This window comes from Entelurus aequoreus, linkage group LG04, assembly GCF_033978785.1.
Source record: "Entelurus aequoreus isolate RoL-2023_Sb linkage group LG04, RoL_Eaeq_v1.1, whole genome shotgun sequence".
Lineage (NCBI taxonomy): Eukaryota > Metazoa > Chordata > Actinopteri > Syngnathiformes > Syngnathidae > Entelurus > Entelurus aequoreus.
In genome coordinates, this window is record NC_084734.1 from 67,450,337 (window position 1) to 67,465,194 (window position 14,858).

General features: G+C 41.5%; 2 protein-coding genes across 5 annotated transcripts in view; both read right to left on the minus strand.

Annotated features, from left to right (window-relative positions):
* The window catches only part of slc7a2 (solute carrier family 7 member 2), a 396,413-nt gene that overhangs the window by 42,148 nt on the left and 339,407 nt on the right, over positions 1 to 14,858 (minus strand). The window lies entirely within an intron of this gene.
* Positions 246 to 14,858, minus strand: part of LOC133648955 (lysophosphatidic acid receptor 4-like) — a 44,540-nt gene continuing 29,927 nt past the window's right edge. For 2 of the 4 annotated variants that reach the window (XM_062045535.1, XM_062045536.1), the window contains 3 exons: positions 3,639 to 3,770; positions 3,025 to 3,366; positions 246 to 1,169 (listed from right to left, as the gene is read on the minus strand). In XM_062045535.1, the coding sequence (XP_061901519.1) occupies positions 681 to 1,169; positions 3,025 to 3,366; positions 3,639 to 3,740 (933 nt within the window). In that variant the 5' untranslated portion in view covers positions 3,741 to 3,770 and the 3' untranslated portion in view covers positions 246 to 680. Of the gene's footprint in view, positions 1,170 to 3,024; positions 3,771 to 14,858 lie in introns of all 4 variants that reach the window. The other 2 variants (XM_062045533.1, XM_062045534.1) reach the window with 1 other exon arrangement.

A 14,858-nucleotide genomic window follows, 5' to 3' on the forward strand; every position in this document is an offset into this window, starting at 1 on the left:
TGGACCACTGCTTCGATCGTAATAAGCATTTGGCCTATGACACGCAAACAGGCCAAGGTCCTCAATGGGATCACACCGACAAGAGCACACTGTCTGCCTGCTGAAAACAAGGAGACAACTTCTGAGTTCAAACGTACAACTGGGTAGCCCCGGTGGGTTTGACCAAACTAACAAACTGAGAGAAACAGGATACTGAAATAATACCGTAATGAAAGCAAATCAAAACAATGATTTAATGGCTCTAAACCTCAGCACAAGACATATTGTGTCTTCCCACCCCAGATTTAATGTATTGTGTTAATAATGGGTGCCACCACAATAAACAATGACAATGTACTGTATTTCATTGCAATTTAAACAATAACATGTAGGTCAGTAAGTTATAAACGTTTAATATACAGTAGTTAAACATCCAGTGCATGAGTGTTGTGCCTGAGTTATTCGAAGAAGTTCCTTATGTCTGTTTGTGTCCGGTTGCAGATTGTTAATAATAAACAGATACATTCCTTTGATTCCAAGAGGTGGATTAATTGGTAAAGCCCAGACCATACTTGAGGATTTACACCAGGATTTAGCTAATCTGCTCAGTTATGCATTTGTCATTTCCAGGACAAACAATTTTTCAAATCCAAGGTCTCTTAAACCCATTTGTCCTTGTTCAACTCTTCTTCTTCCTCTCATCAAAATTGACTTTCTGATACTTTAATGTCTTTTCCATTCCTGGCCAAAGTGTGTGTGTCTCTTGGGAGTGTGTTTGCCGGGTCCTGGGTCTCAGTGTCGCTGCGGGGAATACTCTCAGGTCGGGAACCGGACCCTTTGCTTCCCAGGGACAAACTTTTTTGGAAACTCTCCGAGGTAAAGTAGTAGACCACAGGGTCTAAGCAGCAGTTAAGGCTAGCCAGACACAAAGTGATGGGATACAGAGTTCGGGCGAAGCGCTCTACAGAGCAGTTAACCAAGGCCTGAGTTCTCACCAGGGCATAGAGGAAGAGGTTGGAGTTATACGGGACAAAACAGATGATGAAGATGCCAAGATGGACCAGAATCATCCTCAGGACACGACGCTTGCTGTCACAGCCATGGCCAACTGTCACTGGACGACGTAGCGTTCTCAGGACCAGTGAGGAACAAACCAAGTTGGCCAGAAGAGGAAGCAGGAATCCCACAATCTGGAAAGACAGTAAAACATGTAATCATGTTTAATATTCGAGGTAGCATTACTACAACTTTTAAAGACAAAAGTAGATTTTGTTAGAAAATCCACTATTTACAAGAAATTTCAACTCAAAAATCGATTCAATTTGATTCCGATTCTTGGGGTGACGATTCGATTCAGAAACCATTCTCGATTCAACATGATTCTTAATTCAAACTGATTCTCACTATACGTTACTTGGAATACAAATTATAATACAACCATTTCAAAACTGGTTACAGGTTACAACAGCTCCTCATGGTTGCTGATATATTATGTATACCTGCAGCTAGTCAGCGCTAAGGTGGCCTAAATAATGCCATCCATCCATTTTTTACCACCTGTCCCTCTTGGGGTGCTGGAGCCTGTCTTTTAAAACATGTAGTCCTAAAAAAAATTATTGAAAATGATGAATCTATTTAGAATCAGATTAAATAATCGTGTTTAGGGTGGGAATCGATATTTTTCAGCACCCCTACTAAGCATACAGAATAGGTGTATTTTTAGATGCTTGAATAGTCAGGATAGTCCATGGTAGGTAGCTTGGTAGGTGGTGGTTTCCATGGTTAGTTGCTCGAGGTTAGGGGTGTGCCAATACAACTTTTGCACATCCAATGAGATACCGATATTGGATGCTTAAGTATAGATACCGATATTGAGCCGATACGATATCAGCACAAAATATATATACATTTACTATTATGTAGTGTTGAGATTTCATCAAGTGCAATTACCGAGCGAGCAATGGTAGGTATGATAAATCAATACATAATACTGTTATCTTCGGGTCGCATTGCTGCAACGGTTGTGTCCTCACATATTGAGGAAAGCGGTATAAGCAGCGTGCAGGTAAGAGTCTAATTTATTTCTTGTAGGAAGGGGCAAAAAAATACAAAAGCTCAAAAACAAGGATAGCATGGAGCCAACAAACCAAAACGTTGCCAACGGACGAACAGTGTGAAAGTCTGAGACGATGAAAAAACTTCCAAGTGTGGCGAAAACAGGAAAAAGTAATTGTTGCGTAAAGCGAACATTGACCGAGCAAATAAAAGCTGGAAAACACCAGTATATAAAGGGGAGTAATTAAGGGCTGAAACAAGTGAGGACGCTAATCAACAAATCGAAGGCAGGTGCAAACAATTAGTGTCCATGGCAACCAAAAGTAAATGGAAAGAAGGTAGAGAACCTAAACAGACTTAAACATGGGAAAAAAGCTACTAAACATAAATCAAGACATGACCCGGGCGAAGGGTCATGACAAATACTTTACTCTAAGTTGAAGTGGAGTGGTAATTGGGTTTTTTTGGCGACACCTGCTAATTTAAATACTTCTCTAAGCACTGTTGAATGATGCGGACAAGTTTATTACTGGATACTTTTAACACACTTCAGTCTTGGAAACTTTGTATAATACTAAAATAATTGTATTATTATTACTTGGTTGTATTGACAAATGTCAGGTTTTAGACAGCAGTAGTGTTCAATTAAGCACACCCATTATGTCCAGCTTGTGTGCTATTTTGTGCTTAGCCGCTCAGTAGCTGCTCGCTCCTAGTAGCACATAGCCTACCATGTTTACCTTTTGTAAATGACTTCACTAAAATACATGAAAAGACCAATCTTGTGCTTATTGGAGGACATTTAGATGTTAACTGGCTGTCGAGCTTTGTACACGTCTGCTTTCACCTGTGATTTTAGATACACGCCTATATCCGATATTTATTTTGCTGATATCTGATATCAATATTGCTTCAAGACACCTCTACCAGTAAAGTACTAGTACAAATGATAAAAATTAAATGTTGCGCTAGTGCCTTTAGAGCCTTCACCTCAATGAAGATGGTGATTTTTGAAAGGTAGGTCCTCCAGGTGCTCTTAGAGAAGCCCTCAAAACAGGTTGTAGCTCTGTTTGTGCTGTTGATGGTAGAGAAGAAGGTGACGGATATCCCTCCTCCTACAATGGTCAGCCACACAGCCGCGCACACCATTGCGGCGTTCCTGCGCGTGCGGATGGAGCGGGAGCGGAAAGGGTAGACTATTGCTAAAAAGCGGTCCACGCTGATGCAGGTGAGAAAGAGCATGCTACCATAGATGTTAGTGATGAAGGCTGTTCCTGATATCTTACACAGTCCATCTCCAAAGGGCCAGTGCCGGTTCACATTGTAGAAGACCTTGAACGGCAGCGTAAAAACAAAGACTAAATCAGATAGTGCTAAATTAGTCATGAACATTGTCGTTTCGTTGCGCATCTTCATGCGGAAGCAGAAGACAAACAGTGCAGCGCAGTTGGTGATGAGACCTAAGACGAAGACCACACTGTAGACCACCGAATACAAGTTGTACTTGAAGGAGTCGTCAATGCCACAGTCCTCCATCCCGGTCTCATTAAGCACCAAACTCGCCATGATGACGGTGAGGAGGTCTTGGAGGAACAAGCTCACACCAGAATGTCGTGGTCCGCAGGAGAGAAGCTGGATATGTCTGGATCGGAAGTGTCAGCAGGGGATCCCCCAGGCAAGCCTTCTCCAAACCATGGCGGACACATAAATGGAAGCAGTCAGGATGCTCGGCGCTCCTATGGAGGGAAGAGGAAGACGCCCACGTCATTTCCTCACAATAAATGTTCGGACCGCATAAAGCAACAAGAACTTATCTGACAGAGTACACCTTTAAAACACATCATGTGTAGCTACAGGTAATTAATGTTAGTGTAAACCACATCAGTATTACATTGTAAACTTTTCACCTTACATGTTGTGGCTCCCTTAGCAGAGTTTGGAGGTTTTCTTTCACATTTTAAGTTAAAACATTAAAACATTTCAATGTCCAATTCTTTCATCTTTAGGTCTTTCACCTATACAGTCTTGGTCAAAAGTTTACATACACTTGTAAAGAACATAAAGTCATGGCTGTCTTGAGTTTCCAATCATTTCTACAACTCTTATTTTTTTGTGATAGAGTGATTGGAGCACACACTTGTTGGTCACAAAAAACATTCATGAAGTTTGGTTCTTTTATGAATTTATTATGGGTCTACTGAAAATGTGAGCAAATCTGCTGGGTCAAAAGTATACATACAGCAATGTTAATATTTGGTTACATGTCCCTTGGCAAGTTTCACTGCAATAAGGCGCTTTTGGTTGCCATCCACAAGCTTGTGGTTGAATTTTTGACCACTCCTCTTGACTGCTTATTTAATTTACACATTGCTTCAGTGACACACCCCCATAAACTCTTGTAAATTATTCCCGGAGCAAAACATTTGTGTCATTTGCAAATAGAACCAATTTCAATATGATTAGAAGTGTGAGGGGAGAACCGCAGCTATAAGAGGATAGACGTTAAACACACCTCAGCTAAATCCACTCAGCTTAGTGTAGGTCCTCTCGCAACCATAAAAGTACATACAGACATGCTTTAGTTCTGAAACAATAACCGCTTGGATGCCTTGCAGTTTGGGAAGGTTCCTTATTCTCTTCCTGCATGACACATTACCACGTTTTAAGAATAAATGGATGAGTTTGGTATGGAATAAATTGAGCAGAATTATGATCTTACGCCAATCAAACACTTTTGAATGAACTAAAACAAGGATGGTGAGCTAGTAAGCCTCCTCTCCAGTGACGTGCGGTGAGGTTCATGGCTGGTGAGGCACTGACTTAATCACAGTCAGATTTACAAACATATGAACCCTAAAGAGTATCTTATTCACCATTTGATTGGCAGCAGTTAACGGGTTATGTTTAAAAGCTCATACCAGCATTCTTCCCTGCTTGGCACTCAGCATCAAGGGTTGGAATTGGGGGTTAAATCACCAAAAATGATTCCCGGGCGCGGCGCCGCTGCTGCCCACTGCTCCTCTCACCTCCCAGGTGGTGAGCAAGGGGATGGGTCAAATGCAGAGGACAAATTTCACCACACCTAGTGTGTGTGACAATCATTGGTACTTTAACTTAACTGTAACTTTACACATAAAAACTGTAGCACACAAAAAAGCACATTTAATTAAAAAAAACGTTATTATGGTCTTACCTTTACTTATAAATGTAGTCCATGCGCAGCTCCTTTTCAACAAAAGCATCGATAACTTGTTTATAGAAGTCTTCCTTATCTTTCTTCAGTTTTAAAAGTCTCTCTGTCTCGATGGAGATCTTCCTATAAGTATTACCTCCTGCTGTGATTGAAAGTCCAGTTTAGAAAACTGTTTTATTTTAGATATGTAATCCTCCATGTTAATAGTCCAAGCAAGAGGAAAAAATAAACGATCGCTGCCAAATGTTGCTGCTTGTTGTCACTTCTTCTGCAGCCGAGTAGTCGCAAGAATGATCTCTGGAATCACTACCGCCCTCTACCACCAGGAGGCGTGATTACTGCGAGCCTCACCCAGTGAGTCTTTTGCAGCCGTTTTATAATTGCTCAGCACAAGAAATACGTTACACACATACAGTTGTTGACAAAATACACTGTACATAATATACCTCAGCTAACTAAACTATGGAAATGTATAATATAATTCATATAACAATACGGTCTCGCTGCACAGCAGGCCAGCAGTTAGCAGAGTCATTGCACAATCCATGGTGAGGCTCAACTCAGTGACGTGCCTCAACTGGCTGGTCACTCACCGCAAGTCTCTTCTCAGTATTTGAACGGCAAATGTGAAAATTCAGCGATTTTGAATAAAAATAATCTAAAACTGTAGAAGTTAAATGGAAAATAACTTTATAGTATAATCACTAGATACATATAACAATTACATTTTTTTTTTCTTTTTACATTTTTTTCCTTTCCATGATGGCCCGTGAGGCCCTGCCTCACCTGCCTCCCCTGACTGCAAGTCACTGCTCCTCTCAGATCCAAAATCAGTAAATTGTGATTCACCAATGTCCTTATGAATAAATAGACACAAATTCTGATTAAAAATGGGGTCTGTACAAATGTTGTACAGATCTACTCAAGGTTTGCATGTATTAAACCACTACAAACTTGATAGCGCAGGCAAAGCTGATCTACCAAGCTTGTGCGCAGAGGATTGTGTCTCAAGTCGCCAAAATAAGGAGCGCAATCCATTTAGCGTGTCTGTCTTCCTGAATATGCAGAATATATGCTGATTCTCAGAATGCTCACAAATATAAGTATTTGCCACACGCAGTGTGATTTATCAAAACTGAAACTGTACTGTGTCCGCTGTTCTGTCTTTACGCAGTAGGTTAAAAAAGAATGTGCAAACTGTAAATTGCACAGCAATAGCTGTGGGAAAGGTGGCGATCGTGCTGAAACTCTGTATGCTTGTCAACATATATGGACTGTCAAAAATAAAAGTGATAGACATATCAGTATCAATTACAATTTATAATTTTAAAACTGACTTAAAGGGGAACAGTTCTTGTTTTGGAATTTTGTCTATCGTTCACAATCATAACAGATAAGAAAAAGGTTTTTTTTCACCTGTAAAACTCAGCTCATTCTGGGTAGCTAGCAATGCAGCTAATGAGAGCAATCTATTCTCTCTCTAAATCACTTAAAAAATGCATTCAAAAACCGTCACCGGTACTTAATTTACGTTCCGTAACCTGTATAATAACCAAGCTGTAGCGACATTGTTATCGTAACAACTGAGGAAATATTTTTTTATCGCAGAAACACATCAGCGTGCTTTGGTATTAGCTGTTAAAGCTAATTACGGAAAGAGATAAGCGAGCTTCTATGTCAGCATGAAACGCTTTTGAGTTTGTAATGCACAACACAAGACACCAATCTGTAATATCTGAAAAACATGAACAATCATATTACAGTATCTTTTAAGTACTAGCCCAAACTTCATGGTTTGTTTGTACACAACTAGCAAAACAGTGTATGTACTGTAGTTGTAATAACACGCTTGACGTGTTGTGTGTATCATGATCAATATAAAGTGTGACTCACTCCATGGACAGTTCTCCGTTTGGTCCAGCTGGCCAGAGATATTTGTTCTGTTTTATTTGGGGTAAGCATGCCATTTATGTTGAAAAAGCTTGTGTTCAAATTCCACATTTGCAGCTTTCAGTGGCTTTCGCCTCACTCTATCGGCTTGTGATCACTTCTAGAAGCAGCTGTTCATACTCCGTTCATTAAGGTTGAAAAGATAAGGTTGTGAATCCTCATTTGTCCAAAAAATAGTCGTCTTGGATCAGTGACGTGCAGTCACTGGAGGCAGGTGAGGCGGGGCCTCACGTGCCATCATGGAAAGAAAAAAAATGTAAAAAGAAAAAAAAAAAATTAATTGTTATATGAATCCAGTGATTATACTATAAAGTTATTTTCCATTTAACTTCACCAGTTTTAGATTATTTTTATTCAAAATCGCTGAATTTTCACATTTGCCGTTCAAATACTGAGAAGAGACTTGCTGTGATCAGTAGCCAGTTGAGGCACGTCACTCAGTTGTGCCTCAACATGGATTGCGGACTCGGCTAACTGCTGGCCTGCTGTGCAGTGAGACCGTATTGCTATATGAACTATATTATACATTTCCATAGTTTAGTTAGCTGAGGTATATAATGTACAGTGTATGTGTGTAAGTACATTATTTCTTGTGCTGAGCGATCATAAAACTGCTGCGAAGACTCGCAGTAATCCCGCCTCCTGGTGGTAGAGAATGCCCCCTCGCCGTAGAATGCACCCCCCACACTTAAACTTTTCACGTGCAAGATTGAATCTATTTAATGTTCGTGTTGGAGGAGTTGTGAATGACTGCAGGGCCACAACATTAGGTACACCTGCAGACTGCAGCACGGATTTCATATTTCATTCATTCACAACTCCTCCAACACGAACATTATTGTTTTTGCACTTTTTGGCTTCCTATTAAATAACTTTTTTAAATAGATTCAATCTTGCACGTGGAAAGTTTAAGTGTGGGCTTTAGTTGATATAACACTCCCGTCAGGGGGTGCATTCTACGGCAGGGGTGCATTAATCCAGCACAACAGCGGCGCATGGACTTCATTTATAAGTAAAGGTAAGACCATAATAACGTTTTTTTTTTATTAAATGTGCTTTTTTGTGTGCTACAGTTTGTATGTGTAAAGTTAAAGTTAAATTAAAGTACCAATGATTGTCACACACACACTAAGTGTGGTGAAATTTGTCCTCTGCATTTGACCCATCCCTTGATCACCCTCTGGGAGGTGAGAGGAGCAGTGGGCAGCAGCGGCGCCGCGCCCGGGAATAATTTTTGGAGATTTAACCCCCAATTCCAACCCTTGATGCTGAGTGCCAAGCAGGGAAGAATGCTGGTATGAGCTTTTAAACATAACCCGTTAACTGCTGCCAATCAAATAGTGAATAAGATACTCTTTAGGGCAGTGGTCCCCAACCACCGGTCCGCGGACCGACTGGTACCGGGCCGCACAAGAATTAAAAAAAAAAAAAAAAAAATTTTTTTTAAAAAATGAAATCAACATAAAAAACACAATATATACATGTATATCAATATAGATCAATACAGTATGCAGGGATACAGTCCGTAAGCACACATGATTGTATTTATTTATGTAAAAAAAAAAAAAAAATTTTTTTTTTTTTTTTTTTAAATACACTCCCCCTCCCCACCGGTCCGTGGGACAAATTTTCAAGCGTTGACCGGTCCGCAGCTACAAAAAGGTTCGGGACCACTGCTTTAGGGTACAAATGTTTGTAAATCTGACTGTGATGAAGTCAGTGCCTCATCAGGCATGAACCTCACCGCACGTCACTGTCTTGGATGTTTGTTACCAAGTCTGCCTTGATTAGAACACACGCTCGTGTTTGGTATCCGGAAGTAGGACACACATTGTTGCTGGAAGTCAGACGCGCTGCTATGGAAACGGATATCAATGAGCGAAATAAGTCAGTCCTGGAATTAACATGATCAAAACAAGGTAAATATTCTGCATATTACATATTGTTATGAACATGTCTGTTACTACATTATATATAGACTTGCAGTGTGTATATACAATGTTGATGGAGGGTTAAAGTTGTTTTAGACGGCTTTGAAGGCTACAACGATGACTCGCATTTCCATCTTTACGAGACCGATTCTTTATATATATATACTGTGTATATATATACATATATTAAAGTGTACCTAATATTGTGGACGGTGAGTATGGCTACAGTAAATCACTAACTGCTTTGTTGGATGTAGCTGGAACCCCTCTGAGTCGAACACTGAGCACGAGTAAAAGCTGGTGGATGGTGTGTACAATTTTAAGTGAGTCTTAATGTAATTCACAAATTCACACTACAAAAGGAAGGCTGTGAGCTTGCGCAGTTCATCAGCGGTGTTCAGTGCCAGCTGCAAAGTGACATCTTTACTGCGTTTTCACACGCCTCTCGGAAAGCTTCCACCGACGTTCACAATGCCCGCACTGTGCCCATCTGTGGCCAGCACACACTGCCATTGGCCCGCTACACACAAGCAAACAGTTACATGTGCCCGTCCACACATAAAACACACACTGAGGTTATTCAGTTTTCATGTCCTCACAACAAGAAAGCGGCTGCTGTGCATGAAAGAAGGACAGACTGACGTCTCAGCAGGCTGTGGATTATATTAGCAAAAAGATTACAGCCCCCGACATGTGTTTGGTTTCATGTACAGGTCACGGACAGCTGTGCTTTGACGGCCTCCTCCTCGAGCCCCATGGCGGTGACAGAAACAGAAACAGGCCTCTGGGACCTGCTGATCCCTGTGGATCGAATTCAGCTTGTACATCCAGCTGTTGCCTTCCCTCACTCACATGGACGGTTGAAAGTAGCACAGAGTGATGAGTTCAAGAACCTCTTCTTGTAGAGCAAAGAGTAAGATATATGCATGCTAACCCTCTTATCTCCACGCCCGTCAGAATGGCTCAGGGCCGCATGGCTTAGATGGTTGAGCGGCCGACCAAAAACTTGAGGATTCCTGGTTAGAACCCAGCTTTCGCCATCCAAGTCACTGCCGTTGAGCCCTTGGGCAAGACACTTTACCCGCCTTGTTCCCAGGGCTGCCCACACTGGTGTAAATGTAGCTTTAATGTAGATAATGGGTTTCTCAATGAGAAAAAGCAACAATGAGAAAAAGCAACATAAAAATAATTCACTTCAATTCACTTGCTGTTTGTCGACATAGTCAAAATCGAAACTGAAACATTTGCCTGCTTGTTAGAGTACGCCCAAGAGAGAAGAAGAGTAAAGGCTGGTATATATACCCTCACGTCACTGCGTCCCCTCTGACTGTGTTTTGGTTAATTTATAGCTCTTGCGTTTGGAACTGACTCGTGAATTGCAATTCCCTTTCAAACACTAAGGGGCAGTGTCTCCTGAATGAGCAACCATGGCTGTCATTGCCTAGATATTTATCCTCTTGTGAAGAGTGATGACCACCACAAAATCAAAATCTTAGTCGGCACTAGAACGACTCTTCCAGAAACCTTAGTTTACTTTTAATGGACCTTTCGGGACATTGGACAAGAGAGAGCTATGTAATTGTGAATAAACAAAACTGTTAAATAACTATTGTAACGACATGCTAGCGTTAATCTTTTCAGAGCTCCCGTGTCCGTGAAAACACTGTGCCTGAAAGATGACTGACCGAGAATGAGGAAGCGTTGTGTGTGAGGGAAAAAGACGTTTGTGCATGAGAAATTGAACCTGTTAGCACAAGATTGGCAGTAAAAGTTAAAAAGAACATCATACTTTGCGGGACTTCGTCTTGACAAAACAACAACACAAAAAGCTGAAAAACAACACATTCAGCAATTATTTTCAGACCGCACCGGGATATTAGATACATATTAGTTTGCATGCAAATGTTCAATCACTATTTCTTTGTCATACAATAATTTGTACACTTCAAGCCCAAAGTCTGCTCTCCTGTGCTTAAAGGCCTACTGAAACCCACTACTACCGACCACGCAGTCTGATAGTTTATATATCAATGATGAAATCTTAACATTGCAACCCATGTCAATACGGCCGGGTTAACTTATAAAGTGCAATTTTAAATTTCCTGGGAAATATCCGGCTGAAAACGTCTCGGTATGATGCCGTTTGCGCGTGACGTCACGGATTGTAGCAGACATTTTGGAACAGTACGGTGGCCAGCTATTAAGTCGTCTGTTTTCATCGCAAAATTCCACAGTATTCTGGACATCTGTGTTGGTGAATCTTTTGCAATTTGTTTAATGAACAATAGAGACAGCAAAGAAGAAAGCTGTAGGGGGGGATCGGTGTATTAGTGGCTGGCTACAGCAACACAACCAGGAGGACTTTGAGTTGGATAGCAGACGCGCTATCCGACGCTAGCCGCCGACCGCACCGATGATCGTGGTGAAGTCCTCCGTCGCGCCGTCGATAGCTGAAACGCAGGTGAGCACGGGTGGTGATGAGAAGATGAGGGCTGGCGTAGGTGGAGAGCTAATGTTTTTAGCATAGCTCTGTCGAGGTCCCGTAGCTAAGTTAGCTTCAATGGTGTCGTTAGCAACAGCATCGCTAGGCTTCGCCAGGCGGGACAGCATTAACCGTGTGGTTACAGGTCCAGGGTTTGGTTCAGTGTCTCCTGATAGTAGAAGTAATAGTAGTAGTGTTGATCTTCTGTCTATCCTTCCAGTCAGGGGCATGTTTCTTCTGTTTCTATCTGCACTTAAGCACGAGGCTATCACATTAGCTCCATAGCTAAAGTGTTTCGCCGATGTATTGTCGTGGAGATAAAAGTCACTGTGAATGTCCATTTCGAGTTCTCTACTCTCATATTCAAGAGGATATAGTATCCGAGGTGGTTTAAAATACAAATCCGTGATCCACAATAGAAAAAGGAGAAAGTGTGGAATCCAATGAGCCCTTGTACCTAAGTTACGGGTCAGAGCGAAAAAAGATACATCCTGGCATCCTGCACTGCACTCTTATCCTTCACTCTCACTTTCCTCATCCACGACTGTTTCATCCTCGCTCAAATTAATGGGGCAATCGTCGCTTTCTCAGTCCGAATCGCTCTCGCTGCTGGTGGGAATGATTGTAAACAATGTGCAGATGTGAGGCGCTCCACAACCTGTGACGTCATGCTACTTCCGGTACAGGCAAGGCTTTTTTATCAGCGACCAAAAGTTGCAAACTTTATCGTCGATGTTCTCTACTAAATCCTTTCAGCAAAAATATGGCAATATCGCAAAATGATCAAGTATGACACATATAATGGACCTGCTATCCCCGTTTAAATAAGAACATTTCATTTCAGTAGGCCTTTAAGGACCCTCCTTGGCAAAAGCTGACCAAACACAGTTCTGCGTTCCCTAGGATTTTTGGGAGGTACACGTCAGGGTCTGCAGGAGGGTACGCAGGGGGAGTAGCAAGACAGCGTCGCATACGCAGGTTATGTGATGCCAGAGTATAAACCTGGCTTATGTAGTACAGCAACAAAAGGTTGATTTGTAAATCTTGTTTCATCATCTTTCATCCGCAATGTAATATTTTATACGCTTGTTTTACAGTCCTGTGGCAAATCTTTCTTCCCTTGGCTAACAATCTTAGAAAAACTAGCAAATAGGTGTAGACTGTTATTATTGCCATGTAGTGACGGGTCTAAGGATATTGCAGCATCGATGCATTTATGAAACACAAGGAGTGATACTGTGTTCCTTGATATCTCGATATGTGTGTCACTTTAAGAAAAAAAAACGTGACCAAAACTGCTATGCCATTTGACTGCGTTAATGTTGCTAATCAAATTGAAAGTATTATTATTTATTGGGTTAATTTTATTTCATTTTTCAGTATCAAATTGTTCAAGTTGGTCCAAAAAATGTTACGCACATTTTATTTTACATTTCAGCCAAATGAATGTAATAAAACAATGTTAATGAAGGTTGTTTTTTTTGTTGCAGGTTGATCTATAATTATTTTGTCTTTATTGGTCTTCTTTATTGTAGATAAAGATACGAATGTATGCAGAGGTGTACTTCTAACAATTTTATAAACAAATTATATTATTTATAGTCATGTGGAGGGATGTTTTCTTTTTTAAAGTAGGGACTTAACAGAAAATAATTGAAAACCACTGAACTGACATGCACCTGGGGATACCATGTACTCTGCTTTCTCCCCGGGTGCAGCTGGGATAGGCTACAGCCCCCCCTGCGACCTCGAAAAGGGACAAGCGGTAGAAAATAGACGGATGGATGTTTCAATACATACCCCTTTATTGTTCATCTGTGCATGTTCTTTTCAGTTTTTTGTTTCAAAATTATGCAAATATTTAGAGTTTAAACTGAGTTGAGAGTGTAATAATCATGCATTAACCGAAATCAAAATAGAAGGTTCAAACAATAATGATTTAGATTTTTGCCAAAAATTTTAATGCTGTGTGACTAAACAGTCGCTTTGTTGCGGCTTAGTGATAATGAGGAAGTTGACAATATCACAGCACATGCACAGAACTTTTTCCAACCCAATAGACCGGGACTTCATTAACATTGATGGGTTGGTGTCATTCGCTGGACCGACTCAAGAGGGTTCCACCGTACACAGCAGTAAAACAAAAAGAGAGAGAAGAACATTTGTGAGATGTTGGAGCTCATCACAAAGGTGATTGATGGGGTTGAAGTCAGACCTCTTAAAGGCCTACTGAAACCCACTACTACCGACCACGCAGTCTGATAGTTTATACATCAATGATGAAATCTTAACATTGCAACACATGCCAATACGGCCGGGTTAACTTATAAAGTGCAATTTTAAATTTCCCGGGAAACTTCCGGCTGAAAACGTCTAGGTATGATGACGTTTGCGCGTGACGTCAAGGGTTGAAGCAGAAGTATTGGGACACCATTGTATCCAATACAAACAGCTCTGTTTTCATCGCAAAATTCCACAGTATTCTGGACATCTGTGTTGGTGAATCTTTTGCAATTTGTTTAATGAACAATGGAGACTGCAAAGAAGAAAGCTGTAGGTGGGATCGGTGTATTAGCGGCTGGCTACAGCAACACAACCAGGAGGACTTTGAGTTGGATTGCAGACGCACTACCGTGAGTATGCAGCTTTCTTACAAACATTTGATCGCTTGCCCGTACGTGCGTGGCGCTATGTGCATGTCACGTACGTAACTTTGGGGAAATATATGTTTCTTGCCGACTGATGGCGGCCGGGGTGTCGTCGAAAGCTACAACGCCCGCCGCCGCGCCGTTGTTCTCACCTTGACTTCCTCCGTCTCCGGGCCGCCGACCGCATCGATGATCGGGTGAAGTCCTTTGTCGCGCCGTCGATCGCTGGAACGCAGGTGAGCACGGGTCGTGATGAGCAGATGAGAGCTGGCGTAGGTGGAGAGCTAATGTTTTTAGCATAGCTCTGTCGAGGTCCCGTAGCTAAGTTAGCTTCAATGGCGTCGTTAGCAACAGCATTGCTAGGCTTCGCCAGGCTGGGCAGCATTAACCGTGTGGTTACAGGTCCAGCGTTTGGTAGTATTGTTGATCTTCTGTCTAACCTTCCAGTTAGGGGCTTATTTCGTCTGTTTCTATATGCAGTTAAGCACGATGCTATCATGTTAGCTCCGTAGCTAAAGTGCTTCGCCGATGTATTGTCGTGGAGATAAAAGTCACTGTGAATGTCCATTTCGCGTTCTCGACTCTCATTTTCAAGAGGATATAGTATTCGAGATGGTTTA